Source organism: Coenobita brevimanus, chromosome 73 (genome assembly GCF_032717465.1).
Source record: "Coenobita brevimanus isolate Jiangsu-jjx chromosome 73, ASM3271746v2, whole genome shotgun sequence".
In the NCBI taxonomy this organism is placed as follows: Eukaryota; Metazoa; Arthropoda; class Malacostraca; order Decapoda; family Coenobitidae; genus Coenobita; species Coenobita brevimanus.
The window spans coordinates 15,797,005-15,814,921 of NC_137026.1; the positions used below are offsets into that span (position 1 = coordinate 15,797,005).

The window sequence follows — 17,917 nt, forward strand, 5'->3', positions numbered from 1 at the left end:
TTTCCAGTTCGATTAAATATGTAGATGCCACGCTTCCCTGACATCACTATATATACCAAGTCACTTTGTGCTTACAGATGTACCCCTTCGTAAGAGTCAGATATGGACCTCGTGTCGATGGTGACTTCCTGCCTGACGAGCCTGCGGTGTTGATGTCAGAAGGGCGACACAACCAGGTGGATCTCATGTCTGGAGTCACCGAGCATGAGGCAGCTCTAGCAGTACGCCGTCAGTAAACCTTATATTCATCTGAGTATCCCGGCTTCAATTCCTAGCATATTGACAATATAGCTAGATGATTTTTCCCGTGTTAATACAATTTCATTTGATTTAGTAGATTCTTATCACGTTCTAGTAAATCGACTACTGGCTAACTCCGTATCCAGTATGCAGAGGCACCGAAATAATGTAATCTAAATATTTTTTTCATTCTTCATAGCAACATACCTTCCTTCATTGCACTCCTCCGTAACCCACATATTCCATAACCATGTCCTTCCGACTGGTTCTATGGCAGATAATTCTCCCTCGAAACAAGTCTCTACTAATATCATCCAAACAGATTCCTCGCCCTCTTGTCGTTCCTGGTGAAAAATTCACTCTTCCAACTGCATAAACTGAATACATATACTTGAAGTACTGCATTAGTATTATTGATGTTTATTACCTCAAACTAAAGAACACTGTCACATGAGACTTCCTACTAGGGAATGCATTCGAAGATCATGTATGTTTCTTCCTTAGGAATAAAACGCTTAATCCCATCACTCTGCTGAACGAAAGGCTGTCATTAATCGACTTCCATTACTTTATTCAGGAGTTGGTATGTAAACCGAAATATTCTTATTTTCTTGATCAGCACCTCTCCAGCAACGTAGGTTGAAGCAAGGTGACACGCTTGCATCACTTCATCCATTGCTCATTTTCATATTTCTTCTCCTTAAGAAGAGCTGTTTCGTGACCTCTGCAATATAATACATATATAACAATGTACCGTACTATTTCTCTTCATCTGTCTCTGCCTTTGGTTTTATGCCATACTTTCAGTCGCTGGAGAAATCACTGGATGTGTAACTCCTCCGTCTCACATCAGTAACACATTAGATTTCTCTCACCATCATCATCATTATCTTCATCACCTTGTTAATCCTCATCACAAGTAAGGGGAGTAGGATCCTCCTTGAATTATAGAAAAACACGAATACAGAACAGAGGCCAGAGAATATGACCACATATCCATTTACCTTATCAATAACGCTTCTCAGTTCATAAAGGAGGATGTATAAGTTTGGTTCGCTATCCCGTCAATTCATGCTGTACTCTTTTCAGGTTTTTCTTACCAATTTCTATATGATTACATTGTTTTATTACGTCCATCGTATTTCAAGATAATTTGTTTTATTAATCCTGGGTGACAAACTTCTTGTCCTTCCTACCACCGGTGTTTGCCTTGGCCTTGGTATATTATACATGTATTGATTGGCCGGAAAACTGGTTTGTATGATAGCTGGCAAAGAATATGCTTTCTAGAATTTACAGTTCAGGCATTTAATATTATTCTATTGCCCTAAAATGTAAAACGACAAGAAGATGGTGACCAGAGGACAATACAGAAATGGGAACACTTCCCCCCCCCAAAAAAAAAAAAAAAACGTAATAGGAGTACGTGCTTTATTCGGCTTCACAAAACAGAGTTCAGTTCGAAAATACCCTCTTCCTTGTTTGTTCTTTGGTTCTTACCACACTGTTCACAACTACAAGCAAATACAAGTATCCGGTGATATCCGTCTATCTGTCTATATGTGTTGATAGATATTCAAATCACTTATCTTTGTGGTCGCTCTACTGTATAGTTGCTAATGCAAACTGCCAGTATTCTTTCAGGAGACAATTTTGCTCCATCTTGTTGGTTATGTCACTTCATTAATTATCCTTGTCTTATTCGCTAACTACTTTCAGAACTAAACATGAAGCCCTATCCATCCCTATGTTCATGTCCGATGACCATACACCCTTCACTTTTCCACTCGCTCCTTACCATCATCTGTCATATCACTTTCTTGGACATTCACAAGATGATCCTAGAGCACACATGGTTCTGAATTGTGTTTTGTTTATGATTAAGGTAAAAGAAGGTACTAAGTGAATCAAAAACTAAGTTCGTGCATCTATCAGTGTACATAAAGTACTAAAGTGACTTTCCTTAACTGTATAATTATGAGGAAACAAAAGTGAGTCTGGAAAGAGGTAAACTAACCTGACTGGACTTTAACCAAAAAAAAAAAAAAAAGAATATCCTTAAGCTGACAGAAATTGATCTAACTGATCTGAATAAAACTTATTTTACTAAAATGAACAAAAAGGACCAGAACTCAGTAGAAGTGGTGTGGTTTGACGGGTGGTCTGTCAGGCAAGGATTTGGGGGGGGGGGGCATGAGGGCATATGTCCCCAATATTGAGAGACCAGTGATTATTTATAATGAAAAGGACTACGTAATTTACCAGAATAATGCACAAAATTACTTATTTTTGAATGTTAACATATAATCATCTCAATGAAAAGATGCATTAAGTAATAAATTTTGTGGAATTTGGTATAGTGTGGAGGAATTTCACTGAACCTCGTTCCAAGACATATGCAAAGTTTTATTGCATATTTTGATACATTGGACTCTACTAATGAAAATAAAAAAGTGCACCCAGTTGGCATACTTGAGCATTTTGTTATGTGGGCCGAAATCCAAAATGGCCACCCGAAAAAATGAAAAATTACAATATTTGATTATTATTGTCACTAGTTTTACTAATATTATATTATTTTATTGTAGAATTATTTCAAGAAACTCTAGGCATAGCAAATTATATATGTGTAAACTGTGAAAAGAAAAATTATTCAATTAATTATAATTGCTCAAAAAAGGCACCAAATGTGATTACTGTACCCTGTTAGATTATCACCAGGTATTACCACAATATTTCATTTTCTTAACAAACTATACAGGGAAAAGATGGAGAATTAGGTCTTTCTGTCAGTAAATATTTTTAGATATTTAACATGTCTAATCCAGCAAACATATTTATAGATTATCACCAGGTATTACCACAATATTTCATTTTCTTAACAAACTATACAGGGAAAAGATGGAGAATTAGGTCTTTCTGTCAGTAAATATTTTTAGATATTTAACATGTCTAATCCAGCAAACATATTTAACCGATAATCTTTTTCACAACTAAAATGTTCATATCCCTTATATTAGAATGTTAGATCAATTACGCCCTTCAAAATTGATCAAAATTCTTTACATCAAAAATATATGTTGCTTATGAAAAAAAATAAAAAACACTGAAAAACTAAACACATTTACAGTTACAATATTAAGTGTCTGTCATTTCCATGTCCATACTTTCCTCCATACTTTCCTCTTCTTCAACTGACACTTTTGATTTACTTTGAGGATTGTGGCAGTCAGTTCCATGGCAAGCACAAAACAGTGAGCAAGAAAGCTGTGCTGCAGCACAACTGCAACGGCAGTTGAATATGGAGTGCGGGACTGACACCCACACTTGATTAGTTTTAGGATATCAAGTGGTGCAAGAGAAACATCAGGCAGCAAACCAATTGGAGCCAACATGTTTGAATCAGGATCCTTGGGCCACTCATAATGAAGAGGGTTAATTTCTGGTGGCTCTGGATCAAGGGAGCTTCTCCAAATTGCTGCTTGTAAATGGGCTCTGCAAACATGTTCTTCAAATGCTTCTATTGTTGGTGGCAAAGTTTTTAGCTCTGGTGCTGTGGTGAGCCGAAGATTGCACATCTTTGATTACCACACAGTATATCTTAAAGATGTCATGTTGTTTTCATTTGGAAAGCCATAACATGCTGCAATGAATTTTGTGGCTTCAGCAGTAACATCAGTCAGCTCTTCTTGTTGGCACCCTAATCTAGTAAGTGTTTTCCCACTCTTTATTGCCTTTAACATTGCTCGTTTACCAATACCCCATAAATATGAAACATTGTAACATCCTGCAAGAACATAGGCAGAACTGTTGAGAACATCTTGATTTTGCTCAACTGTTGCTTTGATATCTGCACTGTGGTTATTCTGTATGGTCGGTCTGCATCGCACACTACACAACGCAGTCAGCAACCATATCGGAAGGCCAGATTCGTTGCATCAGTGTCAAGTACTTTTTAAAATCAACGTCATTTTGGAGTCTACATCTCGCTGTCGATTTCAGGTTTAAGCAAACAACCCTGAGTTCCTGTGGTGTATTAATCTTCTTACTATCCGGACAGCTGTATTATTCTGTTTCAACTATTACTGTTCATTTTCATCTTTTACTGTTCTGTTTCAGCTGTTACTGCTATGCTTTAGCTAATATTGTTCTGTTTCAACAATTACTGTTTTATGTCCACTGTTATTGTTCTGATTCAACTATTACTGGTACTGTTCTGTTTCTGCTATTACTGTCCTGTTTCAATGATTACTCTTTTGCTTCAACGATCACTGTTCTGTTTCAAGTATTACTGTTCAGTTTCAAATATTACATAGTGAGTGTATGAGTACGAGTGTGAGTATATTAGACTAAGAATGTTATCATTATCGTCTTTACTCCTTTCGGGGTGAGGACACTGTGTTGTACTCCAGCCAGCACTACAATAAATGAGTGTTGACCACATTACAAACTCCGACAGAACTGTTTGAGAATGAGGAATTGCAGTGGAGTCTCTTGAATAACTTCGATGTTCAGGCACCCGATTTTTTACCATTGCCTCCGGGACCCTTCCCGTCTCAGATGGAACTCCAGATCTTCCAACACTACGTCGGTGGTGTCAGAATCAGGGAGGAGGACGCTGACAACATTTGCAAAGTAATTAGCCCTATCACGGTCACTCTTTCTCTAACACTTTATTGCACTTAACTACACACGAATTTATACACCTCATTGAGTTGCAAGACTGAGTGATAAGTCTGTTACTGTTAGCCTTCACGAGCTCAGGACAGCTTTAGCACTGTATTCTAGGTGATATTGACGATTTTATTCAGCTGAGAGACAGTCACTGCAAGTCGTGGAACGAAGATATCATCAACATACTCTCTTGCTAATACCTGATTGTTCTATTCACCTTAGAGATAAGTTTTCAATGTGGATGAGTTAGACATATCTTTCAATAACCTTTTCAGTGTTAGACATCACTCAAAGTTGGATATAACCATTTAGAAATAGTAAGAAACAATATATGAATACAAGGAACCCTAATTCAGGTTACTGTTGTCGATGCTGTCGACCGCAGGTAAGCAATTACCCCTATGAGATCGTCCCATAGGTTCCTTACACCGTTCATATTGGTTCTCCATCTTAGTGTGACATGTACTATGCAGTGTTCCATTATGTGTGTTATGTTACGTGGACCTGTGTTACATGTGGGACACGTGTCATCTGTGATTGCACCCAACCCGAATCTAAACTTGTAACTTCGGAGGGTTTAGTACTATCCTGATCTAACCCTAACACGTGTACTCCAGGAAGTATACCTGTAATGCGTGGACGTCGGCAAGGAAGCTTGCATTTCAGCGTTCTGATCGAGGTGTTGTATCGTCGTAAGCGTGAAATGAGTATGTGGATGTTTCTGCAGTACCGGTGGTGGAATATCTTGGGGCAGGATGTTTTGAACAGAATCTGGCAAAGTTCTTATAGAAACTATTTTATGTGTCTAGTTGTGTTGTGTGGATCTGTCATGTAATGACAGGGGTGTTGTGCGTTAGCAGACACTGTCACGTAGAACTGTATGCCTTTCATTTCGAGATATTCTTTAACAGGGAGTTTAATTTCAAAGTGTGAGTGAACCGTGGTAATGGTTTTGGTTCAGCCAGTGATGATGCATAAGGCATAGTTCAGAATGGTTTGCAAAGTGTTGTAGTGGGCCCATGTCGGAGAGTCATGGGACATCACTGATCTGGTATAATGTTTATAAAGTAGGGGAGTGTTTCTTTTTGTTGCCCAAAGTTTGTTCTTCCAAGTGCCCTGAGTGTACTGAGTCTGGGGTGCCCCGTCTCATTTTGTTTTTTTTGTGTCCTTGAGGATGTCAAGTTTCAAATGTCCCTTGAACAGTCTTATTGGAGGGGGGATGTAACACAGATTTATTATTAACTTTGATGTTAGGGGTGCAGATTTGCTAATGTTTGCTGCTGCTGATGAGTGTGATGAGAAACTTATCTCGAGCGACCGTCAGCCTGTTGTTCTCGACCCATATCTGACGTGTGTTGAAAGTGTCTTGTAGAATACAGGCTGTGTCTGTGATGTGATGTGTGGGTTACATGGTAAAGTCAATGGCATTTGAAGCAATGTCTGTGGTCGGTTGTAGTGTGGAAATATCATGCAATTAAAAGTGGTTGAAAAGAGTAGGTGATAGAACACTGCTAGAAAAACTTCCTGTTCGTGATGACGCATCCTAGAGTGAACAATGTGCTTGTCTTCTAGATAAGAAATTGGCAAACCAGCATTTTCTGTTGCATTTCATGTCTATGTTGTATATTTTAGCGATTAGTTTGCATCAAGGGATGGCATAAAAGGTTTTACTAATGGCTGTTGTTGTATGAAGTGAACTCTGTGTCTCGCGGAGTTGATGCAACAGGTGTGTGATGTGTGGGGCTGGTTATTAAAGTGTTTGTTAAGGTCAGTGCTCTAAAGACGTAGTGTGGAGGAGCAAGAAAGGTATGAGGTGTGACTTGGATAATAAAACAGGCACTGAAAAATCTTCGAAGGCGTGCTAAGCGTTGTTATAGGGACGGTTAAAGTCGGGTGTCTGTAGTAAGGATAGTGATGTTTGTTCCATGTTTCCAGCTGTTAGGAAGACTACAATGTGCGTAACAGTAGTTATGAATGTCTGTGAGGACCTAGATGCTCAAGTGTTTCAGATGTAGGTTGTCGATGTCATCCGGCCCTGTGCTTGTAGAGTTCTTTATTTTTACCCGTTTCCGCCCCGGAGGAACTCGGGGACGGGTGTCGTTATCACTAGATTTATCTGTCTGTCTGTTGGTTAGTTGGTTTGTCTTTCTGTCTGTCTGTTAACAACTTTACACAAAAACTACTGGTGCGATTTTGACTAAAATAACAGAGTTGCTGGGATATGACCTTCTGATCACCTGATTAAATTTTGGACTAAGGCCCAGCTTGTAGGGCCAAAAAAATGTAAAAAAAAAAAAAAAAGAGGACGGGTATAAATCGTTTTTTCGACACAACTCCTTTCAAATTCGTCTTATCAACATGAAACCAAAACCAAAAGGTGCATTTTTCAAATCTGCAACATATAACATACCTTATTACAGCAGGTAGGTCACCCATCCGTTAGCTGTAAGGGGGTCAGTGTCAGGTGAGCCAGCCATAGTGTTTCTGTCTATTGCCAGAGGCCTTAATCTCGTAAGGGGTGGCCACAAACAAATTGCCTCCATGTCGTCCTGTCCCCCGCCATTTCATTGTCCTGCTCCCAGCTCACACCTCCCTCTCTCATATACCTCTCCACTCCATCCCTCCATCTCATCCTTGGCCTCCCCCTCCATCTCCCCACCCTCCACCTCACTCACATAAACACTCTTCGTCAGTTTCTCACTCTCCATCCTCTCCACATGACCAAACCACCTCAATGTGTTTCTCCTAAAGCTTCATATCACATCCGCATCCACACGACAACGCTCCTTCGGTTCCTCATTAGTCTGTCTCTCCATGTGACTCCACATGCTCCTCTTAAATAACTCATTTCCATTGCTCTCACTCTTGACTTCTGTCCCTGCAACAACGTCCAAGCTTCACTTCCATACGTTAGAGTTGGTATCACAATATTGTCATGTAGTAACTTTCTTACTTCCATGCTCACTTCCTTGTTTCTTATCACTGGTTTCAAGGAACTAGCAACCTTTCTTCCTTGTTGTATCCCTTCAAGCATTTCACCCTCTAAACTTCCTTACTCGTCACATTACCCAGGTACTTAAACGCACTCACGATTTTCATTCCTCCTCATCCAACCTCACTGTACATACACTGACTTCACTTCTTTCGACGACCATAACTTTACTCTTCCCTACATTCACCTTTAGATTCCATTTACTACACACTCTCCTAAACTCATCCACCAAGCCTTGCAGCTCCCTTTCGTCTTCACTTAACAACACAGTGTCATATGCAAACAACAGTACAGGGAGTTTCGAAACACTGCCCTCTATCACAAGGGCCACTCGAACATCCACTACCCTACCTTGTATCTCTTTTATAATCCCATACATATACAGATTGAACAATTTCAAATGGGCATAAAATCGTCAATTTTTGCCCGATTTACTCCAAATTTGATGTGTGACATCTTTTACTAGATATCCTGTTTTGCTTATAAGTCAGCACTAAAATGACTGCAGGGGACGGGTTTGTTGTGCCTTGGCACCGCTTCTTGTTTTAATAATGTTACGTGTCTGTTGTGGACTGAAGGGTGTTACGCTGCGGTCGAAAGAAAAGTGCTGCCAATGCAGAGAAAATTGATTTTCTGACTCAATGTGGGTTGGTGTTAGGTGAAATGTTTCTGTTATGGATCAAACGTATATCTCTTGTTTTATTTTTTAAGTGATATATTTGTGTTGGAGGTGATGGCGGCATTGGTATGGGAGGTGGTCTTTGTAATTTAGTGATCCTTTTGTTGAGCCTGGAAGGGTCTGTGGAGTGGGTGATTGTTGCTACAAAGGCTTTTCGTTTGTTTGTTTGTTTTTTGTAAAAAATATTATTAATTTCGTTGTGTAATTGGTGGAACCTTGTAATAATGTCTTGTGAATGTGAGCAAGGGAAGCTGTGTCTCAGAATGTTGCGTTGTCTTATATAGTCAGCAATATCCCGTGGAAATTTTTCTTTCCAGTGTCTTCTCTTTCCTCGTGGGATACGGTGTTTCGATGTGCCTGTCAGCGCTGGTGCTGGGTGTGTTGTTAAGCGTGCTGAACTGATTCTTTTTTGTTTGTTTGTTTGTTTTTTCAAGGAATTTTTCTCAAATTTTGTGGTACTGATGTATGATCACTCTGGTTTCAAGTGTATTCTTGCAGTGATGCAAGATGATCTGATTTGGGGTTCCGTCCGCCGGGTGGTGTGTGTGGGAAAGTGTGGGCAAACAGAATGTGTTGCCTGGACTCTGGAGAGGAGGAGGATCGCAGTGCTTGGTGAGGAATGGAGGAGTACTGTGCGGCGTCATTTTGAGAATGGATAGTTCAGTCAGGGAAAGTTCCGCATTACCCACCTTTCGAAGCATCGGTGTGAGAAAGGTGAATGTGAAGCGGCAGCCAGATATACAGGTATGTCTGGTAACTGTGAGTGTGAAGGAGGGGGAGGCGGGAGACTGGAGACACAGAAGGGTTTGGTGGCAGGTTGGGAATCACGTGTAAGCCTGCAATGTATGACTTGGATAGTGTGTTTGAGTTAATTTATTAAGGGCGGATGACAGTACGATGCTAGCATTTTATTGACAAAATTACATAGATGTCTGTATAGTTAGTGTTGTCAGGAAACTTATAGAAGTTTGCTGGGTTCAGGCAGAGGTTTGAATGCTTTCATTCCGTCTTGACTTCAACAAGAGACGTTTCCCCAGGAGATATTCGTAACGATAAATCATACATTTGTATTCTGTGCTGACTCGAAAACAAAGCCTCTGTGTATGTGTGTGTGTGTAAATTCTTATAAATTTGTTTAATAATATACCCTCAGTCATCCCAATATTAACATCCGCCTGCAAACATTTCCAGTGTTATTCTAGTAATTATTCATCTCGAACTTAGTCTAGTGTAGTGCGTAATAACAATAATAAAAAGAACAGTATATATGAGCGATTAACAGACTCTTTGTTTTCCTTCAGCCAGAATGATGTGGGAAGCCCTAATTATAAGATCAGTCTCTGTAACAATCATTCCTATCGAACATTACACAGCGAAGGCAAAGAAGCATAATTTTGACAATAAACATGTATTATATAATGCTTTAATACAGACAGACTGAGAACAGTGTGGTGCCATACAATCAACATACTGTTTTTGCACTTTGGGAATACGTCGGACGCATTATATCATTGGCTATTGATACTGTGACGTGAGCAACTATACAAACCCTCCCACTCCAGGCCACCCTCACTCCCGCTCACAGTTACTAGACAGGTGGGTTCTGGCTGCTGCTTCGTGGCTATTCGTCGACCACCAGTGCTCTGAACAGTGGGTAATGCGCAATTTTCCCTGACTGTACAGTCATAAGAAAAACTATCGTTACCCTTCAGAGCTATGCACTATGACACAACAACGAAGTGTTGTGGAATGACGGAGCAGGAAAGTTTGTACCACAAACCCCTCAATGTCGGTTATGTGAGACACAGATATTAAAATTGGTAGTAGAGGTAATAAAAGCTAATTAGATCGTTTGGCCTCTGTGCATAGAGACAATACATTTTAATATCCGGCACCGAATTCATTAAATAAAAATATAACCGAATGGTCTGAAGTCGGCAACACACATGCAGACGGGCAATGAGTATGTGCACCCATGCCAGACGTATGATAGGACTTCAGCCGATACAAGCCAAGTTAGTAACTTTCAGTGTAATAAAGATATGTATTGCTTTCCACATATATAAATGTTGACTTAAAGGAAAATAATAATACATGTTCAGTCTCATTGCTTTAATAATTTGTATACCCACCCCCTGCTTCCAAAACAGCCTCTAGACGTCTGAAGCATCCATCTAAAGCATTTAACCACCCATCTAAAGCAAACAAATGAACTCGTGCACCCCTGCTACACAATCATTAAAAAAAAAAAAAAAAAACAGTAGATGCCTATCGATTAAATACCCTCCAAAATAATTTGTTTGTTGTGTTCTATAGATAATATGTGTTGAACAGTAGGAAAATAATATACCTGATGAGTTTCATTATTAATCCCCGGCAGGGCACTCGGGGCAATGCAAATATGTCCTATATATTTCCCTGCCATATGGCTCATTCTTGCTCATTATTCCAACTCTTGTAATAGGATTGAGATATGGCAACACTAGATAGGGCAGGGGCGAACAGCAAGGACCCGTCCACATAGCCCAGCTAATGTTTGTTTAGCATCGAACATTAAAGGGGTTATGATACTTTTTCTTATGACTGCATTTCGTCGAACTGGGTTCCAGATCGTCTGGTGTCAGCTGGAACAGATTAATGAAGTTGCTCTGAATATGACTGGGTTAACTAACAGAAATTATACATTGGGTTTTTGCAATCAGTTGGTTAAGGTAAACATCCTTTAGATTAAATTTCTAAGGTAAGCAAAACAAATCTGACTTTCTTTCTAGATGGCTAGTGATGTTGCATTCGTGTTCGACCAGGAACAAGTGAATCTCCTGCATGTGAAGAACACTGCACCTACCAAGAACACCTTCTACTATATTTTTCATCACCTTGGCCAGGGAACCATTCTAGGGCGTCCCTCCACTGGCATCGGGCGAGACTGTAGGTTCTAATTGTTCTGTTTATTAATCACACCAGAAGAAAAATCAGGCAATGAAAATGAGGCTAAACTTGATATTAGATAAAAGACAATCATTTAAGGGTAGAGCAACATAATGTCTGTCACTGTAACAAATATTAGCTAACAAAAGAAACTGAAAAGTAGAAGAGGTGAAATACTAATCTAACATATGAACTTCCTTTAATCTTCTTCTGCGAAATGGTACCTTAATGCAGAGTGAAGCCTTATTTTGCTTTTAACCCGCCCCATCCCGACATTTTCTGGGCAGTGGTACGCCCCAGACCCGACATTTTTGGACCTTTTTTTTTTTTTTTTGGCTCAAACATCCGCTTTTGGTGAGAAACATCGAAAATTCATAGAGAAATTGCTCACCTGAGGTTTAAAATACTCGATCCAGGTGCGAGTTCCTCCTTACCTGACTGGGTTTTCTAACAGGCTGGCACCAAAGAAAACGAGTTCTATGGGAGGGTAACTATTTTATCCACTCATAAACAGTATTTATTTATTTACTTGGTACGAATTTATATGTAGTACAAGAGTATATTGGTTTTCAAACAGTAATATAGGCATTATAAGACTGTTTCACTCACTAACTCATCACCATTCATGACTATTTTTTCCCACATTACCTGATCATCATTTATGACTGTTTCTTCCTCTAATGCTATGTAAACTTTGTCCTCCACATTGTCATCGATTGGGGAATCACTCTGGCCCTGAATGTCTTTATTGGCCAGGTCACTGGTAACAGGTGAATTGCCAAGACAATGGCATGCAGGGGGGGGGGAGAGGTTATGCGGTGTAAGGCATTGTCCCTGCTTGGCATCTTGTAGAGGAATAGAGGAAGGTGTCCCGTGTATACGTGCCAAAAATCACTCACGAAAATTGAAGATTGTGCAAATTATGCAACTTGCAATGTTGCCGCGTTAATTCACGTCGCCGGGACATGAGTGCACATCAAGTGCGGACGTTAATTCACGTCGCCGGGATGGCGAGGGTTAATAACTGTATTTGGATTTAGGGTAAATTTTATGTAGTTCTGATTAACCCATTGTTTGGTTGTTATTGTTTTTGTTTTTGTGTTGTTAATTAGTTTTTATTCCCTTATGTGCTTTAGCTGTTTTTGTTGTTGTTTTCTTGTTATCGGGATATTTGTGTTTTTATTTAGTTTTTTATTGCCTTGTTTGTGTTCTTTTTGTTTTATGTTTCTAATTTGTTGTTATTGCCTTACATATTGTTGTTGTTTAGTTGTTGTCTTATTTCTTTTTGTTTTGCATTAGTGCCTTACTTGTGTGTTATTGTTTTATTGTTTTATGTGCTGTTAATTTGTTGTTGTGTTGTTGCCTTGTTTATGGGTTGTTGTTGCTGTTGCCTCTGGATCACATGGACGTAACCCCCAACAGAGCAAAAATCTGGTCACCTTATGTGGGTGCTCCAACACACTTCACATTGAAGTTATGTTGAAGGTTTGCCTGTGATGAGTGACTGGGCTGCATCAGATGTGTAGGTGTATTAACCCTCCCAGGCACAGTGACGCAAATCATGTTCTTTGTGGTTTGGCACACGAATACACATTGACGCGAATCGCGTGAAAAAGTAGAAAAAACTCCGTCAAAAGAAAAGTTTTCGGCTGATTTGCATCAAAGTTGGACGCGTTCTAGTGGATGTGTCCCTCTTCCAAGGTAAACACTTGGCAACACTGTAGAGCCTCCTCAGAGCCTGCCCATAGTGAGAAACCTCAGTACCTCAGAAGGAGTTAGGCTGTAAGTCTGTGTCACGTGTGCTGTCCCTTTAAAACACTCTAATTCTCCCCCTCCTGCCCGAGTTGAAGCCCCTATGGACTGAGTGTGATAATATATTATTTTTGAGCACATTTTGAAGTGATTCTGTTGATGGAACATAGATATATATCTTGAAAAGAAATGGTGCCCATTATCAGTCCTTAGGTCTAGGGGTAAGATCATGTTCACTGTAACAAGGTTTTGCCACTCTGCCTCCCCTGGGTCCTATGCTGTGAGTTCATTTACATATATAGAGAAGCCAATGCCTACACTGTACAGTGTGTGAAAGCTATAGTGGCTGGCTTTGTGATATACTGGAACTAGCTTGTGTTACATACACCAGAGCCATAGTGTGGAATGGGCCAGGCGTTACCTGTACGCCATAGTTAGGAAAGGATTGGGAAAGGATTATTAGAGGTGTTTAGGAATGGATTTTGATAGTGATATTGTATGTGCATATGAATTTGTGTGAAATATAAGGCTAACATGCTGCGAGTGTTCGTGAAGGAGTGTGGTGTGTGCCAACATTGCAGTGCATCGTAAATCTTGAAGCAAAGATGCTGCGTCACAGTCACATTGTACCGTAGTAAGGAATGTAAATAATAGTGGAGGCAGGGGTGGAATCATTGTGGTAGTCATGTATTTGTGTATGATTTAGTGTGAAGTGTATGTGAACTGAGCTGTGAGTGTTCATGAAGGGATAATTTAGGGTCCGTAGTGTATGTTAATGATACCTTAGCAGCAGGTGTGCAGGTTACGTAAAGATGCCGGGCAACGATGGATGTCAGCGGACAGGTACTGTACCTTACTAAGACATTTGTTGATTATTTATGATTTATATTAAATGTTTGTGATATTTGTCACAAAAGTTCGTTGTGGGATATTGTGGGTGCATAGCGTATGTCAGCGATACCTTAACTGCAGGTGTGCAGGTGACATAAGGACGCTGGGCAACGACAGACGTCAGTGGACAGGTACTGTACCTTGCTAAGACAATTATTGATTATTTATGATTTATATAAAATGTTAGTGATGCGTCACAAGTGCTCGTTGAGAGATAGTATCATGTGTTGGGAGAACCTTGGGAGAAGGAGGAAATATATATATATATATATATATATATATATATATATATATATATATATATATATATATATGTATGTGGCACACACCCACAGATGACAGAGGACAGGTATTACACTGTGCAAAGATACTGAAAAGTTATCATTTATGTGAACTGATCGTAAATGGTGCAGCGATTGGTCGTACGGAAAGATATAACATCACTCGTGTGGTGCTGCTGTCAATGGAAGGTGTTGTGTGGCAGTGAATAATACCTCTTGTTTTTCAGCTGAGAACATAAAGCTCATACTGGACTTTCTGTGTGTCAGTGCTTGCCACAATGGAGAAGAAGGGTTTGTTTTCTGAGGAGTTGCAGAAGGTTCTCTTCGACGAGGAGACCAAGAGCAAGGAGGAGGAGCAGCTGAGCGATGCTTCAAGTGGGGAGGACTGAGATGATGTCCAACGACGTTCCTGTCAGGAGGCTTTGCCCCGGCCTCTACCACCACGGGAGCAGACACCACTACCAGTGTCAGGACCAGCCATTGTCTTCACTTGGATGACAGGCATCGCCTTTGTTCAGACCTCTCACTCCAGCAGCCATAACGGTCTCTCGACCTCAAGCCTCCAGTTCCCCCTTGGCTGAGCCCATGTCGCTGGTAGCAGGGCCTAGTTACATGACACTGGCACCTGCACGTGGCGCAATGTCTGCAGAGCAACTGGTGCAGGATGCAACTGTGTTGTCATCCCCTGCCTGGTCGACAAGGGCTCTGTCTCTGATAGCATTCATCCCTCCCCCCAAGTTTTGCAGCGGCAGGAGGCAGCCTCGTCTTCGTCATCGTCGGAGCCATCACCACCTCTACAAGGCCAGTGTGGTCCATGGCTCGGCTATGCGGGGTTGCTAAGTGGTGGCCGAGGAGGCAGAAGGGTGTTGGTAGGCTGACCCACTGCCACCACTACGGGAGGTGTTGCTGCAGAGGATCCAGGACGGAGCAGTGGCCCATTCACACCATGTAGTGGGCCTTTCACAGGATCCCCAGGAATAAGGGTGGATCCACCAACAATGCCTATCCAGTTCTTCCAGCTGTTTTTCACCAGGGAGTTGTTGACATATTTCACCCGTGAGACCAACAGCTACATGTCATTCCTGGGGACTGTGTTGGATGCATGTTTCATCAGTAATGAAGAGGAGATGGCCAAGTTCCTGGGGCTCTACTTCTTCATGGAGTGGTCAATATGCTGACCATCAGGCATTACTGGAGGAGATCCCGTCTCCATAACTACCCCCTTTTCCAGCGAGTAATGAGTGGGAAGCATTTCAGGGCCATCCTGAAACAGTTCCATGCCTTCAACTCACTTGCTATATCCCAGGACAATCGTGATTGGCTCATCAGGGTTCACATGGTGATGGAGTACCTCCTTCAGTGGTTCCAGGACACTTACCTACCCGAGGAGCACCTCAGGCTGGACGAGGGCTCACTGGCGTGGAAGGAGTGCCTCAGCTTCCGCGTCTACAACCCCATGAAGCCCTGCAAGTACTCCATCAAGTTTTATATTCTGGCTGAGGCTTCCTTGGGGTATATCTGGAACTTTGAGGTGTATATGGGACAGGAGAAGGCACTGGAGACTACCATTTGGAGCCTCGTAAAACTGCTGAAGGACCAGGGATACAAAGTTTACATGGACAACTGTTATAACTCTGTATCCCTGTGTGAACACCCCTTCAGTGCAGGAACCTATGTGTGTGGGACCCTGAGCCTGGCAAGAGGAGCACCAAGGCAGCTGCAGGACATCGCCACGGCCAATAGCCTGCCAGAGGGGGGCATGGCAGCAATGCACAAGGACAATGTGATGGCGTTGGTGTGGAAGGACAAGCGCATCATCAACATGGTCTCCACCTTCCACAGCACAAACACCTTTCAAAAGCAGGTTCGAGGGAAGACCAGGGGTCCTGATGGGAGAACAACCTATGTCCAGAAGACCGTGGACAAGCCCGTCGTGGTGGAGGACTACAATCAACACATGGGTGGGATGGATCACTTCAACCAGATGGTCCAGTATTACCCCATCATGAAATGGACCAAGAAGATCACCTATTTCATCCAGATGGGCATTTTCAACGTGTTCGTCCTGTACAAGAAGTGCTCGCATGGGTCAGTCAGTCTGCTAGTGTGGAGGAGGTAGTTGACAAGCTCCTCCACTTTGATGAAGCAGAGTGGCCCGCACCAGGGCATGTCATCCACCATGCCCCTGACCTTCCAACCCAAAGGCCAGCAGGACCTCCAGCTCTTGCAACACCTGCAGCAGCACCGGCACAGGTGTCGGCACCACCATCTCCTGGGCCATCACTGTCTCCTGGACCAGCACCAGCACAGGTGCCAACACTACCATCTCCACGAGCAAGACCAGCACAGGTGCCAACACCACCATCTCCACGAGCAAGACCAGCACAGGTGCCAACACCACCATCTCCACGAGCAAGACCAGCACAGAAGCCAACGCCACAATCGCCTGCAGGACCAGCATGGGTGCCGAGACAACCATCTTCAGCAATTCCTGGTCCGTCGGAAGAACCTGCTACCACTGCCATGCCCGGCCCTGTGGTTGCACCTCCAGGATGACAGGACCGGGGAAGACTAGGAGGATATCCAACCAAGCGTCGTAGAGTCATCAACGACAGAGTGCAGTTGGATCACACACTGGGCCATTGATGGGAGAGGATCCCTAACCAGAGGTGACTCCGGTGTGCCCTATGTGCCCTGGTGAAGATGAGGAGGGACACAAGTTACATGTGTCCTGTTTGTGATGTGCCGCTTTGCATGGGTGGTTGCTTCGAACAGTACCATACTGAGCTAAGTATTCCCTACTGGAGCACACACACACACACACACACACACACAGGGAGTCAATCGAGGCAGACGTGCGACATCGGCGCTCCGTACCGAACCAACACGGCCAGTGGCATTACCTAAATTAGTATCTTTGTATGAGTCAAGCTCTGTACCAGGTTAGACTAAATGATTTTTCATTATTAAAAGAAAAAAAGAAGTTTAAACAAGACTTGTTCAAACAGAAAAGAGAACCAAGACAAAAGAATGCACTGAGTCAGCTGAGGTTTGTTTAGACTACAGCAGCACGGGGAATGTAAGTACATACTCTGTACTTTTAGTATTGCAAAATGGATACATACTTTAGTCAAGATAATTTGGAAAAGAAAAGGGATAAAGGTAGAAAGCAAAATGATGATTTCTACAAAGAACTGGTTGAAGTGGAGACTCACAATAGACTGGTTGAACGTGTACACAAACTAGAAATGGCTTTAAAAAATGAAAGTGATGAAATAAAGCAGATGCACTTGCAAAAGGAAGAAACAGAAAAACTAGGAAGGGAGGCCAACAAGAAAGACACAACCATCAGTGAACTAACAGTGGAATTGAGTACACTTAGGAAGAAAATGAGTGAAATGTCAAGTACAGTAGTCAATCACGAGAGTGTTATGGAAGAGTTCAAAAATGACACAGAGACAATTAGGCAAGTAAGCAGTC

General features: G+C 41.8%; 1 protein-coding gene across 1 annotated transcript in view; it reads left to right on the forward strand.

Moving 5' to 3' along the window:
* LOC145407489 (carboxylic ester hydrolase-like) overlaps window positions 1-17,917 on the forward strand; it is a 218,604-nt gene that overhangs the window by 151,104 nt on the left and 49,583 nt on the right. Inside the window, exons 7-9 of the mRNA XM_080278417.1 lie at window positions 78-228; window positions 4,700-4,875; window positions 11,357-11,513. Coding sequence (XP_080134543.1) covers window positions 78-228; window positions 4,700-4,875; window positions 11,357-11,513 — 484 coding nt within the window. The remainder of the gene's footprint in view (window positions 1-77; window positions 229-4,699; window positions 4,876-11,356; window positions 11,514-17,917) is intronic.